At 50.7% G+C, this 22,833-nt stretch overlaps 6 protein-coding genes across 6 annotated transcripts; 4 read left to right on the top strand and 2 right to left on the bottom strand.

The window, feature by feature from the left end:
• Nucleotides 1-497: 497 nt before the first annotated feature.
• On the top strand, nt 498-2,525 carry Aspvir_001323 (epsin-3, clathrin recruitment and traffic between the Golgi and endosome; the record flags this gene model as incomplete). The annotated part of the gene is made up of 5 exons (XM_043266449.1): nt 498-579; nt 698-729; nt 835-914; nt 1,000-1,081; nt 1,149-2,525. 5 exons carry the CDS (start codon nt 498-500, stop codon nt 2,523-2,525), a joined length of 1,653 nt encoding a protein of 550 aa, XP_043122384.1.
• A 1,247-nt stretch (nt 2,526-3,772) lies between these two features.
• Nucleotides 3,773-4,827, top strand: Aspvir_001322 (uncharacterized protein; the record flags this gene model as incomplete). The annotated part of the gene is made up of 4 exons (XM_043266448.1): nt 3,773-3,823; nt 3,885-3,890; nt 3,992-4,093; nt 4,156-4,827. The coding sequence occupies 4 exons, from the start codon at nt 3,773-3,775 to the stop codon at nt 4,825-4,827; spliced, it is 831 nt and encodes a 276-aa protein (XP_043122383.1).
• A 786-nt stretch (nt 4,828-5,613) lies between these two features.
• Nucleotides 5,614-7,026, bottom strand: Aspvir_001321 (adaptor protein NBP2; the record flags this gene model as incomplete). Its single annotated transcript, XM_043266447.1, has 1 exon — nt 5,614-7,026. One exon carries the CDS (start codon nt 7,024-7,026, stop codon nt 5,614-5,616), a length of 1,413 nt encoding a protein of 470 aa, XP_043122382.1.
• Nucleotides 7,027-8,802: 1,776 nt separating this feature from the next.
• On the bottom strand, nt 8,803-9,918 carry Aspvir_001320 (uncharacterized protein; the record flags this gene model as incomplete). Its single annotated transcript, XM_043266446.1, has 1 exon — nt 8,803-9,918. One exon carries the CDS (start codon nt 9,916-9,918, stop codon nt 8,803-8,805), a length of 1,116 nt encoding a protein of 371 aa, XP_043122381.1.
• Nucleotides 9,919-14,198: 4,280 nt separating this feature from the next.
• hmg1 (HMG-CoA reductase) lies at nt 14,199-17,773 on the top strand (the record flags this gene model as incomplete). The annotated part of the gene is made up of 4 exons (XM_043266445.1): nt 14,199-14,540; nt 14,605-14,970; nt 15,024-17,371; nt 17,434-17,773. 4 exons carry the CDS (start codon nt 14,199-14,201, stop codon nt 17,771-17,773), a joined length of 3,396 nt encoding a protein of 1,131 aa, XP_043122380.1.
• Nucleotides 17,774-19,878: 2,105 nt separating this feature from the next.
• On the top strand, nt 19,879-22,821 carry Aspvir_001318 (putative cell polarity protein; the record flags this gene model as incomplete). The annotated part of the gene is made up of 3 exons (XM_043266444.1): nt 19,879-21,174; nt 21,238-22,365; nt 22,423-22,821. 3 exons carry the CDS (start codon nt 19,879-19,881, stop codon nt 22,819-22,821), a joined length of 2,823 nt encoding a protein of 940 aa, XP_043122379.1.
• Between the last annotated feature and the right edge of the window lie 12 nt (nt 22,822-22,833).

The following is a 22,833-nucleotide window of genomic DNA, read 5'->3' as shown; positions in this document are numbered from 1 at the left end:
AAAGTCTTCACATGTTTGCTTGTTCCTTTCAAATTCCGCCTTCTCCTTGAAACCCTACCTTTCACTGATTCCATTGATGATTCCCCCGTGATGATTTAGACGAGTCTTCTATGTATGTATTGGTCCCATAGTGTTTAGTAGTACATGATATGACGGCTTCCGAAGGCAATCTAGATATCTAAGTCATCACACCGCTGAAAGGGTAATAATGCGACTGTAGGCTGCTATGATGTACATCTCTAGTACATGCGAACATGGACATATCAGGGGTTCACACGTGACTTGCTGGATGCCTTGGGCCCCAACTGCGGATGCCAGCTGGAATCTCCGAACTCCCGTCCTCCTCGTTGTCCCCGTCTCTCTCGTCCTGAATCTCAAGTCCTTGCATATACTGCATTTTTAGTCCTTCCTTCTTTCTTTCTTTCTTTCTTTTGTTTCTCAAAAGTTTTGTCAATTGACAAGGGTGCAAATTCACCGGACAAAGCTGAGTCTGCGCCATGGATTTCAACAGTCTGAAAGAGCAGGTCAGCAACCTGACCTTGTATGATCTCAAGGCGGGAGTCCGCAAGGTGCAGAATGGTAGGTACTCCAATGCAGCATCTACTGGCAACCCGTCTTTCTCTCCAGATTTCCGTCAGCCCTGAACGGTTGACTACTATGGGAAATACAAGCTCTGGTATTAATTCTTGTTTCTTAGCTGTCATGAACTACACCGAGATGGAGTCCAAGGTTCGTTGTCGCCGCCCTGCCAGTCGCATTGGCGGCTTCGCTCTTGTCCTGAGAGAGCGATGACGGATTGTCCGGGTCGGTATGCAAGTTTCTAACTGCGAGCAGGTCCGAGAAGCTACGAACAATGAACCCTGGGGCGCTTCAACTACATTGATGCAGGAGATCGCCAACGGAACTCACAGCTAGTCAGTTATCTCCCTCGCTCCGTACTTGTCGCGATGTCGATTACTTGATGGATCTGGGCTCCATGCTAATCTCCATTGCTAACAGCCAGCTGTTGAACGAAATTATGCCGATGATCTACAAGCGATTCACAGACAAGACCGCGGAGGAGTGGCGACAGATCTACAAGGTACGATTACGCGGGCTGGTGTCCACCCGAGACCGGCTAGACTGATTCGTCCTTTTGTGTCATGCAGAGTCTTCAACTGCTGGAATTTCTGGTTAAGAACGGCTCGGAACGCGTTGTCGACGACGCCCGGTCTCACCTGTCCCTGATCCGGATGCTACGCCAGTTTCATTACATCGACCAGAACGGCAAGGACCAAGGTGTGAACGTGCGCAACCGATCGTCGGAGCTGGTGAAGCTGCTTGGTGATGTGGATCTTATTCGCACCGAGAGAAAGAAGGCCCGGGCGAATCGCAACAAGTTTGGTGGCTTCGAGGGCGGAATAGGCTCCGGTGGAATGGGTGGCATGGGGGGCGGCTTTTCCGGTTCCACCGGCAGGTACGGCGGATTTGGCAGCGATAGCCTGTCCTTTGGTGGATACAGTGGAGGAGTCTACGGTGACGGCGGCGGCTTTGGAGGTGCTTCTAGCGAGTTCCAGGATGCAGGACGGAGAGGGAACCGGTTCGAGGAGTACGACGAGTACGATGAGGGCGACGCCAGCCCGGCGCGGCGTCGCGCACCCAGCCCTCCACGTCCCAAGCAGGAAGCGAAGAAGCCCGAGCCTCCCAAGGAGCCCGAACAAGACTTGTTTGACTTTGGCGAGGGAGAGACGGTCGCTGCTGCTTCCACGTCTACTGCGGCTGGCAAGAAGCCTGCCAGCAGTAACAGCCTGGATATTCTCGAGTCCAAACCGGTCGATGACGATGACGAGTTTGATGATTTCCAGTCCGCAACGCCAGCACCGCAGCCCGCAGCCAACCAATTCGCTATTCCCGCGCCCGCTTCCACGGTCAGTACGACCTCGAGTACTCAGTTTGCAGCTCCTCGGCCCGTTTCTGGCGTGCAAGGGCCGAACCTGAATGGTTTGGTCGGATTTACGTCAATGACCCCGACTCCGACATCGAGCACTGTTGCCTCTCCCACCCTTTCTCAAAGCTCCATGGTGCCGCCATCGCAGCAGGCAAAGCCCGCACAGCCCAAACCGGCTGGCTTTCAGGCCGCCACTCCCAACTACTTCACCTCTGTTACCACCGCCACCGCACAGCAACCAACGGCCATGACACCCAACCACCGGCCGGGCATGCCCTCGACCTCCTCTTTCACTTCTGCCCGGAGTACTTCATCGGCGGGTGGTAAGCCGGCGGCATCTAAGTCGTCGGGTGACGCTTTTGGGTCTCTCTGGTCGTCCGCCAGTGCCAGCGCGGGCATTCAAAAGTCATCCGCAAATGCAAGCAAGGGGCCCAATCTGGCCAGTATGGCCAAAGAGAAAGCTAGCGCGGGCATCTGGGGAAGCCCGGCCCCGTCGAGCAGTCTCACTCCAGCTTCTCCTTCTCCTTCGATGAGCTCATCAACACAGCAACAGGGGACAAAGACCGGCAGTTCGGGGCTTGACGATTTGCTGGGCTAATTGTCTCTCATCTCTGATGGTTTTATTTGTTTTTTCTGTCTTTGCTTTTGATTACCAGACGATACTCTCCGTAGTGCAAATTTTTTCTCAATCTCTCTTTCGTTTCTGGTAGGAATCGATATACAGGGTTCAAGGCCAGTCACCAAAGATCATTTGTCCATGAGCGCAGTCTTCTTATTCCACTCTGTATTATTTTCGAGATATCTTCTGCATGCCTTGCTGTTGAGTAAGCCAATTTGAATCTTTCCTCAGCCCATCACTCCAGCATCCAGAAGGATTTGGGGATCTGCGCAGCTGCTGTAAGACCTCGAACGCAAATGGTCGAATTAAGGTTGGCACCACTACTCGTATCTCCTTGATACGATGATTATCTGCACACCATCCTCGCTTGGGTATGTGGATTGTGGCCCTTAATATGTCGCCATTTATATACCCCCGCTGAGAGACCCCTTTCCTCTACGGGTGTTATTCATGACATCTGAATGGATCATCTGCCTCTACTCCGTATGGAACCTGAAATCCTGCCACTATGGCCATCGAATCATCGCCAAAGGAGATTGGGTCTTCGAAGGTTAGACCCTGGACAGGGGCTCGTATTTTCCCTGCATCCTTCCCTCCAGAATGTGCGCTGTCTCGACGATCAGCACCCGCTCAGGTAAAGTGCCTCCCCGGATGCATACCGCAGCGTCCAGAGTAACCTTGGTAGGCAAGAATAATAGTCTAGACTAGGTCCCTCTCTGGACCACATGGGTAGTTATCTGTCTCATTCTTGAATCTTGACCCTCGAGTCTCCTCCTTTGCTGTGTAACCCCCGTCAGAGAGACTCGGGTAAAGGAGACTTGAGGCTATCCAATGAGTGGCTGATACCCCAGGGAAGATACGAGGGACAAAATGCACTCTTGTACTTCCATCTCCCTGATGCCTATCTTGCTCCGTGAACTTGGCACAGTCTATGACTGGACGATTGGTTCGCGCGTTTCAGCCGCACGAGTGAACCGTGATTGATTCGGTGTCAGTCTTGAAGTCTGTTTTTAGCTATGGGGGTGTTGATCACTTCACTACGGTCTAGGCATATAATATAGATAGATCAGGTTCTCTTCGTATTGCTAGTGAATCTTCCTCCAGTAATTAATTCCATCGAGTTTCAGCGCCATTTATCTCTATCCATTCTACGACCACGATCATGTTCGTCGACCCCATCTTTGAAAGCAACGTATTATTCCCCCGTCAAGTCAACCAGGCATACAATGGCTGCTCAGGCGGTATTGGCGACGGAGAGTGTCTCCCAGCCTCTCAATGTACCTATCCTCCGTACTCCATACCCCGTTGCGAAAGTACAAGTCCATCTAACTTGCCCAGGTGTCGGTATAGTCTACACAGACCAATGCCAAAGCGACCCGACCGACTACACGGCAAGACAAGTCCTGACCTCTCCCTGTCCTGCCCTCACACTAATGCTCGCATAGTGCTGCCTCCAGCGCCGCTGCACCGTCTCCGAAGGAACAGGCTACTGCCGCGACACCTCGAACCAGACCTGCGAGGAGGGCGCATACTTCGCCGGCACAGGGGTAGACCTCATGCTCAGGAAAAAGAAAAAAGCTCATTGCCAACTGACAGAAAACCTATCTAGTACCCCTGGCCCTGCCCCGGGCCGAATAACATCCAATGCTGCGTGAAATACACCAACATGACGAACCACACGGCCACATCCTCGACTCGCGCGTCGACAGGGACAGCTACGCTTCCCATCTCGAGTACACCCACGAGCACAAACACAAACGCAAGCACAAGCACAAGCACAGGCAGCAATTCGACTCAATCCCCAACCCCCACCGCACAACCACAATCCGGGAACGGACTATCCAGCTCGCAGATCGGCGGGATCGTCGGGGGTGTCGTCGCCGCGGCGGCGCTGGGCGGGCTCATCGCGTTCATCTTCTGGTTCCGACGGCGGCGTCGACGGCTTGCGGACGCCCAGCAGGCGGGGGATCAACAGCCGGCGGGGCGGGGTGGCGAGGACGCTGATGGTGGCGCAGTTTCTACTGTGGGGTCGGCGATGCGTGAAGATGAGCATGGTCCCGAAGGGAAGGCTGCTGCGATGGAGATGGACGAGAAGGAGATTCCCATGCTGGGTGGGCGGATGAGGCAGGAGATGGATGCGCAGGGGGCAGCGGCGGTGCATGAGTTGGGGGCCTCGATGGGCGACAGCAAGGTGCTTGGGGCGGGTAAGCCGTCGGAGCTGCCGGGGTCCATGGGGAGGATGGCCGAGTTGCCCGGTTCGGAGGTGGATTTCAAGCGATGAACTTGGTGCGATACGATGGGATGGATGTATACTGGCTTTATTTTGGACCTGGGTAGCTGGTTGGATATTGTGGCGTATGGGTTCAAAGTATATATACCATTCACTTGCAATCTACTGCATATCCTGGTTACTAGCATAATCTCTTATTGATTTCCAATCTCACAGAGACTAGAATTGACAGAATGATAGCCCATACCATGCATAATGAGCCCCTTAAGACCCAAGAATCAAGAACAGATGCTGACACAGATGATGACGCCGGCGCTGGATATTGAAGACAGTAAAACCATGCAGAAAAAGAAAAAGTCAAGTATTTACAAGCCAGAAATCGCAAGAAGAACAATGCCTGTTCTCCTTTACTGGTTTGTTTCAAGCCAACAAGCGAAGTCGTATCCCCTTTCCTTCGCTGAGAGCTCAATTTGTCAAATATCAAGCATCTTCAACCTTTGATCCACCAGGTTATCCGATGCGAAATCTCGTCATGAAATATATCGTGTCATGTATATGGGATGACACTGGTCTAGAGTCACCCGGACTATGTATCGTTTTGGAATCGCCTTCCCGGGCGGTTGGACAACAACAGCTGGCACTTTGCTCAATGAGTGCAATCCTGAAAGCCCATTCAAGGCTAGCAGCCAAGAATGAAGAATCTTTGAATCCGTCTGTCTTTGTAGAAACGGACCCGAGTCGTAAACGCATAACGCTCACGACGGACTCAAGGTGGGACACTTCCACCTTGCAGCCAGTCCATCTGGGACGCGCAAGGCCAACGTTGAGGAACATGTCTCATGTCTTCGAGAGCATACCCATCTGGCTTTCCCTTTTTGTCTTCTGTTTCTCCGACATTCGTTGTTCCATTGGTGGGGCGCTGTCGATCTCCTGTCCGTTGTGCAGAAAATGTGATGGGTTCGATTCGGTCTCGCCACCGCCAGCTGGGATGACGGCTGAACTCTGCAGATTCGTTGCGCTGTTGGCAATATGAACAGACCCCCTATCAGAGCTCAGAGGCAGTTGGTCATTCTGAGTTGGTGTGATGGCCTGCTCTGAGTCGGTTGAGTCCGGGCTCAAGTATGTGCTATCATCCTCCTCAGTATCCAGACTTGGGTCGACGCTAAGCGATGTCAGGCCACCTTCGATGTCCCGAAGTAACCGAACAAATTCCTCTGGTACCAAACCGCTTTCACCAGTCTTTGGATCCTCCGCGACCAGCCAGCCCTGGCCGTGCCTGTATGAGACAAAAATCACCTGTCCCTCCGTCAAGGGCAGCTCGTTCTCATGTTCTCTGGTGAAATCAAACAGCGCAACCGCTTTGCCATGCATCTCCTCATCGGGACAGCCAACCGCGAATTGGAAATCGCCCGAGTATCGGTCGGCACCGGAATAATCGTCCTCAGATTCGAACCCTGCATCATGCTCACGCTCCTGATAGTCCCTGTGAGTTTCATTCCCCATGTGAGAATGTCGGCTCTCATTCGGAGGATAGGTGACATATTCTCCCCCGGGGCCGTCATCTGTCCCGTCATCGTCATCATTGACATAATAAGTCTCGCTGCCGTCCGCGTTCATGCTGACCAGTATTCCTCGGTCAGCGTCACCGGAGAAATAGGCAGATTGATGGCCGCGACCGGGACTTCTCGTTCTTCGGCCATTCGCATTCATCCCTGTCGACTTGTTCTTGCGGTGGCGCGACGCGGAGAACACTGGGCTATGCAAGTCTTCATCTTCGCTATAAGGGGGCCCATCGCCAAACGACATTGCGGGTAATTGCTGCTGTCCAGGACTTTGATCCGTTCTCCAAGCGCCCGAAGACCACTGACCACGCGAGTTATCCCATGGTGCGGGAGGGTCCGAAAGGCGCCGATGTTCACTTGCCGGAGTGGAAACACCGGAGGCACGGGGTGGCAGAGGACCGTAATGGAGTGGGTGGATTGGGGGGTATGCGAAATCCCGAACGAGCGCATATGGCAAGCTGGAATGGAAGATTGGGAACACATGCGAACCAGGACGAGAGCGATTCTGAGAAGTTGCGGAAACATTCGAGTACGTTGACAGACGATCTTTCGCATACGACGATGTCCGCTGCCCGATTTGTGTCTTCCCGGAAGCATCTGTTATGATTGGAGGTAAGACCGACAAGTTCGTCATCGAGGTGACCACCTGTGACTGCGGCCGAGAAGCCGATGAGGTTAGGGTTGCCATGATAGATCGACGTGGAGAGGCACGACAAATAATGACGGGTATGAGGACGCTCTCTCCGGAAAGAAAAGCGATCTGAGTTAAAGATGTGTCCGGCGAGGAGGCGATTATTGTTTGACGGTAAAGGAAGCGTTGGGACTTAGTCTCGCATCGCGTCGTCGACTCTCCGAATCCGATCAATGTTAGGTCGCAGCAACACGCCCGATGATATGAAGAGGAAAACCCCCAATATAATCCAGTCGACGCAGATGGCTGGGGACTATGGAAGCAATAAGAGTGAAAGCATGCAGGTTGAGAGGTACTTTTAAGAGCTCCTTGCCTACAAGCACAATATGAACCACCGACTGTATGAGGCTGGGGTAAAATGTAATCCGGATTCTCCAAGTCGATGTCGCTTTGGAAAACCCCTGAGGCGATTCTAGACGCAGGATATTCGAAATGACTCCAGTGCCTCAGTTGGCGACTGTTGCAACAATCATCGATCGAGATAGGTTCAGCGCGCGGCTATTGATCTCGTAGAGAAAAAAAAGCCCCCCCAGAACGCCTCGGTTTGTCTTTCGAATCGAGATGCCGAACCAATGGAGCAATGAGCCGTAAGCCCATTCGGAGCCTTTGAGAAAGAGAAATATAAGGGTACCCTGTAGCCAATAGCGGGTTGATTGCTGTCGAGGCAATAATACTGGACTCGAAGGAATTTTGTCCCGCGTTTGGATTCTTGTCGAGTCAGTCTGAAGGTACTGAGGCGATGGAAGTGGGAGGATCTAAATATAGCAGCAGCTGGTTCCGGTTAATAAGAAAAACAACCAATAGTAATGAAGAAGAACAAACAGGAGAGCGATGAAGGAGAGACAGAGAGGGGGGAGGAGGGGTTTGCAAGGAAGAACGAGGAGGAAAAGCCACAAGTAGAGAGAGTTACTGTGCTTAGTTGCCAGTGCAAGTGATAGTAATAATGATTATCATTCTTCTTATTATTATTAGGGGACAAATGGACGATCGATGGATGGCGGGAGCCAAGCAGGAGGTCGGAGATTACCTACTTGCGAGGTACTGAAGACTCAAGCCCCGAAAGCGTTTAGGATCATCGAGGCGCAGTTGGTGGAGAAAGACGCAGCCATGCAGAGACGGGGACGTTGTACCAAAAGTCAACCCAGAATCTCGATTGGAGCTTCTTCAGTGGCTCCAAATCATGGTATAGATGTCAAGTCGGTCATTCAGTACTCCGTAAAGATTTAATAATATGAATCAATCTCCTCGTCACAGCGTTTTTCCTTCTTCCCGCCGCCAAAGATTTGGAGGCCTCCACGTGACCTACCACGCGCGGACTAGCGTGTTTCAGGAATATGGTGCCTTGATCTATTCCCACCTTGGAATCATGCCTGAGGCCTCATTGTCCCCTTGCGTTCGTCCAGGCTCCAACACTCATTTAACAAAGGCGAGCATTTTCTCGCATGTAACCTGATGGTAGGCTGGTATGCGAAACTGGTTGCCCTTGCTTGCTGGAGAATGATCAGGCTGGCTGAAAGATTTATGAACAGGACAATTCCCCTGGCGAGTGGCAGCCACACAGCTTGGGCATACACGGTTCTCTACTTCTACCATTTATATTCATAGACGATAGTCTTCAACTGATTTGCTGGGTTGGAAACACTTTCTATTCATTATAAACAAAGAAGAACCGGAGTCAAAAAGAAAGATGCACAGTACCAGCTGTGGCTGACATGCGAAAGCTCTAGCGCAGATCTGCCGAGCCTTTGCCTTGAGAATAATGCTGTTGAAGAATTAGACAGGCTTTCGGAACCAGTTCCAAGCTGGAGCAGAGAATCTGGGCGTGGAAGAGCTAGGTGTTGATGAGCCTAGACTGGTCTGACAGGCGTTCGGCTGAACAGTCTTGGTCAAAGTAATGAAAGAAGTCACTGTCGCTAGTGTCGGTTGCTTGGGTACGGCAGTCGGTGTCGGAATCAGCCGAGATGTTGAAGAGACAGGCGCAGAGAACGAGGAACGTTCTACTCCAAATACCTCTGCGAACTGAGATGGGATGGCCGCATTGTTCAGGGACTGATCCTCGACGTAGTTCGCAGGTATACGGACATGAGTAGGAGGCCCATCAATCACATCCACATCGATGCAGGTAGTATAGATCTCTTGCTTTCCATTCGGCAAGGAAGGGTCCACTCCCGGAGCTGTAGGCCAGTCCCAAACCCAGTATAGCGTATAGGGCTTGCCGGTTGGCGCTTCAGATGGCAGCGCAATGTCCTGTTGGCACCAGAGATCAGCTCCCATGAGTTGGTTTGCCTCGTGCGGGTACGTGGCCTGGCGATGTTCGGAAATCGCACCGCTGTTTATCTGGTAGCAACGGCCATCGTCAAAATTTTGCATTGATAAGAGGACGCCGCGCCCGTCACCTCCTGTGCCTTCCTTGTTCCAGACATTGTGTACGTCAAGAAGCCGTTCGTCGTCCTTTGGCTTTGTCGTCCCGTATACATATACCGTCCCACGATTCCTGGGTTTCCCAGCCTGGTTCTGGGGTAGGGTCACATGGCCGTTTTCCTGGAAGCGAAGGGCGATAGCAGCGCCAGCACTTGCCTGAAGCCTTGGACTACCCTCGGTCTGGGACTGTTTCTGTTGTGTATCCTTGCACAAACGATCACTCGGAAGGATTTGACTCAGATTAGCCCGGCCATTAGGCGGTATCAGATTGGTCATGGTCTTGTCGTTGAAGGCGGGATCAGTGCGAAGAACATTTCCTCGAGGATATCCTGGAGACCCAACAAAGGTTCCATTCGGCGCGATGACCATGAGCTGTTCAACCCAAGAATGGGCGACAACTGTTGTGAAAATGTGGGCGAAGACCAGCAACCTCGAAACGGCCGTACTGAGGACACGCAGCGCTTGCATGATATTCTGGCACCATCAAAGGACTTAGAGATAGTGAGAGAGAGTAGGGCGCCGACCAGTGGTGTTGCCTCGAAACCAGCGAGTTTATCTCTTGCTTTCTACTCAGTGTAGATGTCGATGGTGTAAGTAGGAGAGTCGTACGCTTTAGAAATTCATCACCAGTGATCCCCCTCGAATTTTTAGGTGCTGATTCTGGTTCTCAGGTATCTCGAACCACGCTGACGATCCTCACTTATTCTTTTTTGAAATGATTAGAGACCGAGATAAACAATAGTGAGTGAAACAATCAATCCATGAAAGACAATGGGCATTGAAACAAAAGATCATGGGACCTTTCAGTGCCATCTCCTCTTTTCTTTTCAAACAGGCTTTGCACCTGCCTATTCTCAAGGAAGAAACAAGTATCATTGTGCTCCTCAGATAATGCATCATTCGAAACATCTGGGTGGTTGACTCAATAGGCCAGTGTCAATAGGAAACAAAGGGAGTGTCCAGGATTCTTGCACGGCGCTAAAGGCAGCGACAGGCCCAGATTTTCAAGGGACATTTGAAGCCAATCAATTTGGAATCCTTTGTAACCCTCTGACAGAGGTCTCTCCATCTATCTGTATTAGAGGCATCCTGAAGTAGGCGTTTAGTGTTTGTGTGTTGCCTTGGGAAGCCTGAAGAATCTGGTGGAACGAGTAGAAGAAAGATTCCAGGCTCAAGAGCATAAAATTGAGACACCCCAAATAGCAACAGCGCGTAGCTCGATTAAAGAGGTACCCATAATCCTTATCGCAGGTCTGAGGAATCTCGATGTTGTTGCAGAACTGCATGAGATGTAAGGAGGCTAAGTTCCCGATTGGCTTTGAATCTCCAGCGTGGCGCTTACCAACCGTCTTCAAGATTAAAGGGTGGCAGTACCGCTGACAGGCAAGCTCAAGCCTAATTATTCGGCCCAAAGCCTGTTTTGGCTATAAAGCTTCGGACGGGATTGTTTCTGTGACTGTTTAGAAGTAGAGCAACCGTACGAACAGCGCCTAAGCTTTACTCCGCGCCTTAATGTTAAGCGCAGTGAGGCTATTTCAGCAATCTTCCAGCTGAGGAGGCCAACGCTTGCAAGAAATCTCTATATGAACAGGCAAAGCCATACGACTGCCAAAATTCGAAGTGTATCCCTCCTGCGCGAAGACTGAAGACAGATGGCCGCCATGCAGAGGTTCAGTCTTCTCATTTCCAGTGCCTAATTCGAATCGCTCCAAGATTTCTATAGCTCTGAGAAGCAAACATCACAGCGATTAGCTCTTATACTTGGAGTCGTTGGACCCATTTGATCCCGAAGACTCTCCGGTCTTTGTTTTTGGGTTGTGCCAGGGCCAGTCTAGGACTGGATATCTGCCATTGTCTCGCTGATTACCCAATATATTATTATTTGCGTTTATTAAGACGTTCAAAGCAAGACGCCTCTTGCCAGAATGCAAGACAGATACAGCTATCCCTTATTATCCAGATTTTAGTTGGGACTGCCTTTGACACAGTCTGTCAGTCCTTTGGGCTGTACTCATGAAGCACCATTTTGCGTGAATAAAAGTGCAAAAACAAAGTCTGACTGGCTTCATCCGAATATTGGAATCTGCTCCGACAATAGTGAGAGTATTTGGGAAACAGCAACCGTTACCGGACCTCTTCGCAGTAGTAGTTTGTACCGTAGGCTCCGTAGCAAAGGCATGAACAGTGCAGCAGGATTATCGCATTGATTGATTAGATGGAATGAGTGGATACTGTGTTATCTCCGACGGATCAGGATTCCTCAGTGGTCCTGGCTTTTTCATTATTGTCCACTATCCACTACTCCACCAGTGCCCATAGAGAACCACAGGAACCGAAGCCAGGTACAGACTTTGGAATGAAACAGCTTTTCCCCGTTTCAGTATGCCAGATTGATCGATTGGCGCTGGAGACTTGTACTCAATTACATAATAAGCTGGTAAACTCCGTATTTCGGGGAACTAAACTAGATTTATCTAGAGAAATTTGAAAAGTTCCCTTATTTCCACAAAGATTTTAAAGTCATAGATACATGATACATCGTATCTTCAAATCTCAGGCAGCCCTGCAATAGAGGCATAAGGCAGTGACTTAGGTAGAAGCTGAACGGCTTTAGGTGGCAGAGAAATAAGAAGCCCGAAGGATGAGGCACAGGAGCTAAAACTTAGAAGGGAATTTCCTGAATTTCCTGTTCAGTCAATTATTAAGTAGTCTTTACCATTATTATTCCCTTATAATAAGGGAAGATTATCACTGAATGGCTGAGCGATATATTTGTAGAACCCAATCCATAGCTCACATCATACTTCCACACTATTGCCACCTAGCAGCTCCTCTATATTCGTGCTTAGATATGATGTTATATAATTAAGGTATATGTCTTCAGAATATACATGAAGTCACAGAAGCTTAAACTGTTAGCAGACCTTTGGGTCATGGATACACTGTATATCTACCATATTCTCAACTCACGGTTTCCCCCGTAAGGTAGAGGTTTAATAGAAGCGAGGGAGAGAAAGAAGGCGAGGAAGAAGGACAGAGGAAGAGAGAACAGCCATCAGTTGACGGAGTACTTGCTCAGCTCCTTTAAAGACATGCAAGGGATGCCAGCGGTGAAGTAGCCAGAGTTGTGTAACATGGCGCACATTTTGATTCTTTCCCTCCTTCATCCAGGAGGAGCGAGGCTGTATTCTATCCATGCTGAGTCCAGTTCAGATTGAGAAGAGTCCGGGGGCTACCTAAAATGGTAACACCGTGTGATACGACTTGCCTTAAATACTTGCTTACTTGCTTACTTGCTTACTTGCTTACTTGCTTACTTGCTTCACCAATGGGAACAAGCTAAGCTAATGTACCACTTACGCTCCGTTGACGACATCGACGTCAATATCGACATCAACATCAACATCGACATCAACATCATCCATCTGACGTGAGACGACTGGTTTCTGGAGATACATTATGCAGTCTTATAACTATCTTTCGTCGATATGGCCACAGTGGCAAAATCTGAAATACTGGTGTTTTGTTGTCTTGCGCCTGTTCACCAAGTGTGGATTCTCGAGCACAGCCCGGAGGATGATGTACCAGAACTGCACGAACTGCAGAATCGCAAACAGGTACCAGTTAATATTGATATCTACTTGTAGCACATCAACAGTAGTGGTAGAGCACGTAACTCCTTACTCCAATGGACCCAGGAGGAACACGCTGGATAGTTGATACGCCATAGTCTATCTCATTGATATGACTGCGTGTTGCTGAGAAAAAGGAGGAACCAGAATCAACTACTAGGTAACTGATAGCCACTCGGGGGATAGAATCAAAATACGATTCATTCTTGAGATTGCAATGGCAGGTCAACGGGCTTAATGTACATTTCCTAGTCAGAGAGTACCCTAAGTACTCCGCAGTATCAGGAACATTGCCTCCCTTAGCCGTATCGACTGGGGACCAGACTAGTTGGAATTTTAATGACCGGACCCCTGGAATTTTTCAACTAAAGCCCGAGGGCTTTATCTGGGATTTTAGGCCTTTTTTTGGTTAGTTAGTCTTTATTTCTTTGTCCTCCCCACCCTATTTCCTCTTTCCCTTCCGCTCTTTCTTTTCCATGATTATTGTTACTCCTTCCTTACCTTGCTGCTTGATAATACTGTGCAGTCGAGTTCAACCTCGTTGTTTCCCGGGAGCCTGGTACAAGCAGCTGCGCTGATCCACGGTGCTTGTGGCTGTGCTTAGGCGGCAAAATTAGCCGGATTTACTTATTTCCATCTTCCCCAGCGGCGAGCCAGACTCCCTTCCGTTCAACTTTCAGGGGGTCCGCGATCAAGGCAAATTAGGGATAGGAAAAAGAAAGGAGCTGTTGGTGGGATTGGACTTGATTTCTTTCTGCAGGCTCGAAATTTAGTCCAATATTGAACAGTGGGCTGGTTATTTCAGCGCCCCTTATTGTCTGGTATGTTTTAATCATTGGTGAATTGCGTCGCCGGAGATAATTGTCCTGACCGCAGTCAAGTTTGTACTTTTTCTTAGAGTCCTTTCAGCAAGCAGCAGCCTCTTCGATACTTTACCTCATGTCATTTCCTGACTTTGAGAACCTTTCTTGAGATCTTTCAGCGTCGACTTGAGAAAGATTCGGGGCGCTACTAAGCTATAGGGTCTCACCCCTGCGAACCTTCATTTTCAGCACTTTTCCTCGACACGCGGCCTACACCGCCTCTCCCTGCTCCCCATTTCGTCTATGATAGACAATGGCTACCTCTCTGATTACAAGGAAACCTCGTCCGGCAGAAGCTAAGAGCGATGCCGAACCGGGATGGTTAAAGCGTCAGGTCACTGGCGTTTTACAGTCCATCTCTAGTCAAGCTTGTCAGCACCCTATACACACCATTGTGGTTATTGCATTGCTCGCCAGTACGACCTACGTCGGTCTACTTGAAGGGAGTTTGTTCGACAGCGTCAGGAACCCCAGGAATATTGCCGGCCAGGTGGACGTCGATACTCTGCTTCAGGGCAGCCGGAACCTTCGGTTGGGTGAGAGTACATCTTGGAAATGGCAGGTCGACGACGGTTTAGCGGGCCGGGACTACACGGTATGTCTATATCAGCTTATCTTGAAGTTGAATTTTCTCCTCGCTGACTGTATATTGGCCGCAGGGCGTCAACCATCTCGCTCTAACAACCTTTATCTTCTCTGATTCCCTGTCAAAGTCATCTTCCGTCGCTCCTGCCGCAACAGAATTGCCGATTCCTTCCAATGCCTCTGCTCATCCAGTGCCATATACCCCTAACCTGTTCTCTCCATTCTCCCATGACTCTTCTCTCGCATTCACCCTGCCGTTTGATCGGGTCCCAGAATTCCTGAAAGCGGTGCAGGAGATCCCGGATCCCTCCTCCGATGAGGACGACGGGGAACAGAAGAAATGGATCATGCGGGCTGCTCGTGGCCCGGCTTATGGCTCAGGTGGTGCTATCAAGCTCTGGTTGACAGATGCTTGGGGTTCATTTGTGGATTTGATCAAGGTAAATGATCTGCCTTACCTAGGTTGTGCTGCTATCTTTGCTAACGTACCAAGCACGCCGAAACTATTGATATTGTCATCATGACTTTGGGATACCTCTCGATGCACCTTAGCTTCGTGTCCCTCTTCTTCTCGATGCGGCGTCTCGGCTCTAACTTCTGGTTGGCCGCCACTGTCCTCTTCTCGGGCGTTTTCGCGTTTTTGTTTGGTCTTCTGGTCACAACGAAGCTTGGCGTCGCCATCAATGTACTTTTGCTGTCCGAGGGCCTTCCATTCCTTGTTGTCACTATCGGTTTCGAGAAGCCGATCATTCTCACCAGGGCTGTTCTCACTGCGGCGGCGGACAACAGGCGCCAGGGAGCCAGAGCTGGTCAAACTTCATCGAGCACCACGAAGTCCATTCAGGACTCGATCCAGACTGCGATCAAGGAACAAGGTTTTGAGATTATCCGCGATTACTGCATCGAGATTGCTATTCTTATTGCTGGGGCTGCTTCCGGAGTCCAGGGTGGGTTGCGACAGTTCTGTTTCCTTGCGGCGTGGATCTTGTTTTTCGATTGCGTTCTGCTCTTCACTTTCTACACCACCATCCTCTGCATCAAACTCGAAATCAATCGGATCAAGCGCCATATTACTCTTCGCAAAGCTCTGGAAGAAGATGGTATCACCTACCGGGTGGCCGAGAATGTCGCTTCCAGTAGTGACTGGCCTCTGGCCGGATCTGAGAGCAGCAACAAGACTAGCATTTTTGGGAGGAAGCTCAGATCCAGCAGTGTTCGCAGATTCAAGATTTTGATGGTAGGGGGTTTTGTCTTGGTCAATGTGGTGAATCTATCCACTATCCCATTCCGGAACTCAAGCCAGGTTGCTGGCCTACCCCTGCTGTCCCGTGTCTCTAATGTGTTTGCGCCTGTGCCCATTGACCCTTTCAAGGTCGCCGAAAATGGGCTTGACTCGATTTATGTCTCTGCAAAGAGTCAGATGATGGAGACGGTCGTGACAGTCATCCCTCCAATCAAGTACAAACTTGAATACCCTTCTGTACACTACGCCGCCTCGGGCGAAAGCCGCACATTCGATATCGAGTACACCGATCAGTTCCTCGATGCTGTCGGCGGGCGTGTCATTGAGAGCCTTCTCAAGAGTGTCGAAGATCCCATCATCAGCAAGTGGATCATCGCTGCTTTGACCCTGAGCATTATCTTGAACGGCTACTTGTTCAATGCCGCTCGCTGGAGCATTAAGGAACCTGAAGCCGCCCCTGCCGCCCCCAAGGTGGCTGTGGTGGAAGCAAAGAAGGAATACCCTAAGATCGATCTGAACCCCGACACACCCAAGAGGAGTTCAGAAGAATGCGAGGCGTTTTTGAAGGAGAAGCGAGCTGCTTACCTGAGTGACGAAGAGTTGATTGAGCTTTCGCTGCGAGGCAAGATTCCCGGCTATGCGCTGGAAAAGACCATGGAAAACGAGGACCTCATGAACCGTGTGGACGCGTTCACCAGAGCCGTCAAGATCCGTCGTGCCGTTATTGCTCGAACTCCTGCCACTTCCGCCATCACGAGCTCTTTGGAATCCTCGAAGCTTCCATACATGGATTACAACTATACGCTCGTGCACGGTGCCTGCTGTGAGAATGTTATTGGATATCTACCTTTGCCTTTGGGAGTGGCTGGTCCTTTGAACATTGATGGCCAAAGCTACTTTATTCCCATGGCTACTACGGAAGGTGTGCTGGTGGCCAGCACAAGTCGAGGCGCCAAGGCGATCAACGCAGGTGGTGGCGCGGTCACTGTTCTGACTGGCGATGGCATGACTCGTGGTCCTTGTGTCGGTTTCCCTACCCTGGCACGCGCGGCGGCTGCTAAGGTCTGGATTGATTCGGAAGAGGGCCGAAGCATTTTGACTGCGGCTTTCAACTCTACTAGTCGGTTCGCCCGCCTCCAGTATCTTAAGACGGCTCTCGCTGGCACTTATCTTTACATCCGGTTCAAGACTACGACAGGTGACGCCATGGGAATGAACATGATTTCCAAGGGTGTCGAAAAGGCACTCCACGTTATGGCGACTGAGTGCGGCTTTGACGACATGGCTACCATTTCCGTTTCTGGTAATTTCTGTACAGACAAAAAGGCTGCTGCTATTAACTGGATTGACGGTCGTGGCAAGTCCGTGGTGGCGGAGGCTATCATCCCCGGTGATGTCGTCCGGAGTGTGCTCAAGAGCGATGTCAATGCCCTGGTCGAGCTCAATACCAGTAAGAACTTGATTGGAAGTGCTATGGCTGGAAGCGTGGGTGGGTTCAACGCTCACGCATCGAACATTGTGACTGCTGTTTTCTTGGCGACAGGTCAGGATCCTGCGCAGAATGTCGAGAGCAGCAGCTGTATCACGACCATGAAAAAGTAAGTTGTCATATCCTTTCGATTTGTTTCGTCGCTCGAGTGCTAACTAGTCAACTTTCCAGCCTCAATGGCAACCTCCAGATCGCTGTGTCTATGCCTTCGATCGAAGTTGGCACAATCGGTGGTGGCACTATTCTTGAAGCGCAGTCTGCCATGCTTGATTTGCTCGGTGTCCGTGGTTCCCACCCCACCAACCCAGGTGACAATGCTCGGCAACTTGCTCGAATTGTCGCTGCCGCTGTTCTTGCGGGAGAGCTGAGCCTGTGCTCCGCTCTTGCCGCCGGCCACCTTGTCAAAGCGCACATGGCGCACAACCGCAGTGCTGCCCCGACGCGGTCATCCACCCCTGTCTCGGCAGCCGTGAGTGCTGCCCGGGGATTGACGATGTCCTCCTCGAAATGAAGTCGGAGTAACTAACGATGACTATTCGAGAGTTCGCGCACATTTCCACTCTGCCCCAAGAGAGAAATGTAGCCGAGCCTTCGGCAACTCCAGCTAAATGGCGAGCTCATCATGGCTCAGATTCTTCGCTAGCCGTCCGGAAGGCACATGGCCTTTAATCCAGGCAGCTGGCGTATGGCCAAGATCCTTCCTTGGCTCTTGGCCATTGGGATACTTTCGGTCATGACGTACATTTCCTATGATACCATGATATTTCTTGAAGGATTGCTATCCATGATTTCTGTTCACGGCGAACCATGAAGTATGGAAGTATGCTATATCCGGGATGGTTGAACTTGGACATGATAGAACTGTATAGAACCACTGAGGACTGATCATTGTAGTAATTGGAATGAATGAACGATTTAAGTGTGATTTTGCATAGGATGATGTGTGTCCAGAATATAAGCATGCTTAATCTGTCACTTTTTGATGCATATGGGCAAGTTTGGGGGCAATCATTCATTGCAGCTACCTACCTAGGTAGTTACCATACAGCTGAGGTAAGGTATCATTACTTAGGTACCAAGACCGCGTAACGGAGCGATCGCTCAGCGACCGGTCTGGACTCAAAGATTGCCAAAGCTCAAGGCCCATATTTCACTTCCCAAGTCCCCATAAACCTATCTACGTACCCGCTTTTGCTTCATCCGGGTAGAATGGTCATTATATCGGCCAGAGGAATCAGTGAAGAACCCATTGCTACTCAACCTTGAGCATGTGCAGGTTAAACTGAACCCAGTTCCGCGGCAATCGAACGGCTGAGCAATGGGATACCTGGGTACCTAAGGTAGGTACCTAGATAAGGTGACCCCATGTCCGTCTGTAACTTTCACCTATTGTTGAAAATTTGGCGGCACCTCGTTGTGGCTGAGATGGAATCCGCTGCTTAACGACCAGATTACTCTGCTTCTATGGGTATGTCAATAGCTGGCATGCCGCGTCAGAGCATGGTGTTGAGACTAAGAAAATGCTGATCCATTAATCTCGACATCGCTGCTTCTTCTGAGTGATTGAACCCCCTATTCTTGGGTTAGGTAGGAAGCAGGTGGTTTAGCACTTTGCGGTTCGTAGTGATTAGCACCGCCTCACGTACGGACTAGACGGATAGCCTTTGATCGGTTCCTGGGCGGTGGGGACTCAATCTGTCGTACGGAGTAATTCTGGCGTAATATTTCAGTATGTACCTATGGAAGGTAGAAATGATTCTGGAATGCTGCATGTTGAGTTTCTGAATGCTTCGGTGCAGGTTAAATCAATATAAGAAAAGACTGAGAATTCTAATTTATCCATGTCCAGAACAAAAATAGGCATGGTACCTGAAGTTCCACTGACTGTTGACCTGGAACAAAATGCTTGGTACCTAATGTCCCCTTTTCCACGGGTTGTAATCGTAATTCCATGGTCTCTGGCTATTTTCTGTACCTAATGTAGGTAAGGTAAGGTAAGGTACCTTATGGACTTTCCGATTCTCCTTCTGTTCGTAATCGTACTGACTCTACTCCGTACAGAGTCTCCCCCCAGTCTCCATCGGCCCTCCACTTCTTCCACCCAACTACCTTTAGTCTTCGGGAGTCGGGAAACGCTTGATTTTCTTCTGTGGCTATTGCTCCCACTTCCCTCCCTGTCACGGCTCTCAACTTATCATCAATTTTCTTTTCTCTTCTTTTTCTTCTTCTCCGTCTCTTTCTCTTTTCGTCATCGCGGTGCTGGAAAGACGGTCCTTTTTTCTCTGTGGAAGAGTTTCTGAACCTCATTCCCTTTGCTCATTGGCGCTTTGTTCGCTCCTTTTTTTCATCACATTCCTTCCTGCCATTTACATTCCGATCAGCCGCAGGTATCCCCTACTGATCACCGCGATCTCGCATTCTCTGACGTCTACCCCTTCCGAGTTAATCGAGTAACCCCTTGTCGATGGCCTTCCTCGTTGCAATCCTCAGTAGAACCCCCGATTTCATGATCACAGTCTGCTCTTCGTCTCGAGTGTGAAGCTCCAACCGATTGAGTTCTTTGAGCTAAGCAGCGGCGGCTACAGAGCGACGTGACCTTCTCCTACTCGGTCCCCTATGAATCCCAACCCAGGCACCATGTCGCCTGTCTCCGTAGATGGGAGTGATTGGTCAGGGATCAATCAGTACCAGAAATCCGAACCACCATTCTCGCCCACTTTCTCGACTCGCAATAACCTCGCAACTCCTCCAACATCAGGCACACCCAGCGGGCTGGGTCCGAATAATGCGGGTGCGCCGAACGGGTCTACAAATGGCGTGAGCGACGCAGGCAACCCGTCGCCCCCGAGCTCAGTGGCGGCCCGATCTAGCAGTGGAACTTTGGCGGAGGATCGCAGCAAGCGACAAAAGCAGATGGAGGAAGTTCTTGGTCAACACTACCTTGCCCTGAGACGATTCCTTAATGCATCTTATCGAGATGAAAGAGCGAACAGTAAATCGAACAAAGCCCGAGACAAGCTGCTCAGGCTTTCGGCAACTCAGTTTCAAGAGCTCAGTACAGATGTTTACGATGAACTCCTCCGCCGGCAGCAGGCCATGCCTTCTCCCGGGCGGCCTGGTCCTCCGCGGCCCGATGTGCCGCCGTTTTTACCTCCTCGGGAAGATTTCCATGAGAAGCGCAATCAAGCACGCCAGAAGCTCGCGTCCCTTCAACACCAGCGGTTTAGAGACCTGGCTACGGACGTCTTCTGCGAACTAGAACGGCGCTTCCCTCAGTTTCCGGCACGGGAATCGCGCCGAGCTAGCCCCGCCCCCAGCTTGCGTGGACGTCCGTCAAATGGTTACCCTCCAAATGGTTACGGCCCTAACGGTTATCCTCCGCCCCCCGGCAGTCGCCGCTCTCAGTCTCGAGGTCCCCCAAACCGGATGGGAAGAGGCTATCCCTCCGGTGGGCCTCCAGGCAGTCCAATGGGTGGGTTCCCTCCTCGCCAAGGGTCCTTGGGTGGGCCGCCGTCGGTGAACGGTGACGTCGGGCCGCAAGCCAAGTCATTCCAAAGCAACACGATTGTCCCAAACAAGAGTATCATGGTGGAGGACGATGACGATGCGGCCGGTACGGAAGATGATTACGACGCAAGGAGTGATGCTTTCGCTCTGGACGGGGTCTTGCAAAGCAGGAGAGGGACGACGACAACCCTAGGTGAGGGCGAACGGAAGCTTCTGGCGGGGACGCAGTCGCAGGCGTCGGCGCTGCAGGAGAAAGTCAGCAAGTTGGAGGAATTGCTCAAACAAAAAGACGAAGAACTGTCCAGGTACCAAGAGGAGCAGGACAAGGTGGACAAATTTGAGGAGTTGATCAGGTCAAAAGATGAGGAGCTGGCGAAATTTCAAGAAGAGCATCAAAGATCTCAGGTATGCGACGCCCTAACTGACATGTTGGATTTCACACTAGTGTTTTAGTAACACGTAGAGCAGGTGACTGGCGCAGCAAAGCAAGAGTGGGATGCCCTCAAGATGGAACTCGAAAGCAAAATATCCCAGGCGGAAGAATTGAACACCTCTCTTCAGCTCGAACTCGAAAAGGTGCGAACCGAGCATGATGCCACGGAGAGAGATCTGAGAAATCAACTCAACGAGGCATCTCGGCAGAGTGCCGGGGACGCCGGTTTACAAGCTCGTTTTTCTGAGCTGGAGATCAAGCATCGGGACCTGCAGGCTGAGTTACACCAGCAACAACAGGTGACAGAGGAAGTCAGACGAGAAGCCACAACCTTTTTAATGGAGATGAAGGCTTTGTCGGAGCAAACCCAGTCCCGCTGGGAGCATGAAGAGCGATTGTCAGGCGAGGTTCAACGGCTGGAAGAAGAATTACAGCAATGGAAGACCCGGTACGCCAAAGCTAAGACTCAGCTACGGCATCTTAGAGCATCATCCGGCATTTCAGAGACTCGTCCCGGCCTCAGCACGGTAGCTCAAGATAATGGTTTCATGCATGACGATGGATTGGTCAAGGATATACATGTGACCAAGTTCCAAATATCCATTGACGAGTTGCTTCGCGTCGCACGATCCGACGAATACCAGCTCGTGATGCATCAGATTAAGGGAGTCATTCTCGCAGTCCGTCATGTCCTGAATGACATTGAATCAACGCAGAACCCTGCCGACGGATTAGCAGCTATGCGTACAAAAGCCACGCGGAAAGTGTCTGCGACAGCCAATAACATGATCACAGCGGCCAAGAACTTTGTCCGTTCGAATGGTCTTTCACCTGTCTCGCTCCTCGATGCTGCGGCATCGCACTTGTCTACTGCAGTTATTGAACTCGTTCGCCTCGTGAAAATCCGCCCCACGCCAGAAGACGAGCTCAACGAAAACGAAGAAGAACGAGATCAATTCTCGCAGATGAAGTCTCCCGACTATTTTAGCGTTGCTCCGAGCCAGAGCAGAATGAGCAATAACGACTCGATCTATAGTGCTATGAGCGATCCTTCTAATCGTACTCCAAATGGAACACATTCTCACTTGGATGCGGGATTTCAGAATGGTTTCTTGACGGGCTCACAGCTGAAATCGGAAGATCACGAGCTCCAGGAATTGAAGGTGAGCTGACTCTACTGTATTCTCTCTTTCCCGGGTGAAAACTAATCGACTCTGTAGCTGTACATCGAGGACCAGACTGATGGGCTGGTCCAATCCATTCAGGCGCTCGTCGCCAGCGTCCGTGCGGAAGACGTTTTGACGACCATCAGCACCCATGTTTCGGCCATTTCGTCTATTGTTTCCAATGTCTCCTCCTCCACAGAACATTTCATCGATAAATCCAACGCTCTCGTCCTTCGGGAACGCTCTGGTCCCATACTTCAGACGCTAAACCTGCATCGGGCTCGTCTCTTAGAAACAACAGCCGAGGGCGAGGATGCCGTAAATATTGCAGAGCACCGAGAGGTTATCAAGAAACTTCCACCCATTGCTTTCGAAATCGCCAGAGAAACGAAGGAACTTGTCCATCGACTTGACCTCACGGATGATAATGATTCCGAAGACGACTTCCGATAGCAATCGGTAACG

The sequence above is a fragment of the Aspergillus viridinutans genome (assembly GCF_018404265.1).
Source record: "Aspergillus viridinutans IFM 47045 DNA, scaffold_1, whole genome shotgun sequence".
Taxonomy (NCBI): Eukaryota; Fungi; Ascomycota; class Eurotiomycetes; order Eurotiales; family Aspergillaceae; genus Aspergillus; species Aspergillus viridinutans.
This window is presented reverse-complemented; position numbering and strand designations above follow the sequence as displayed.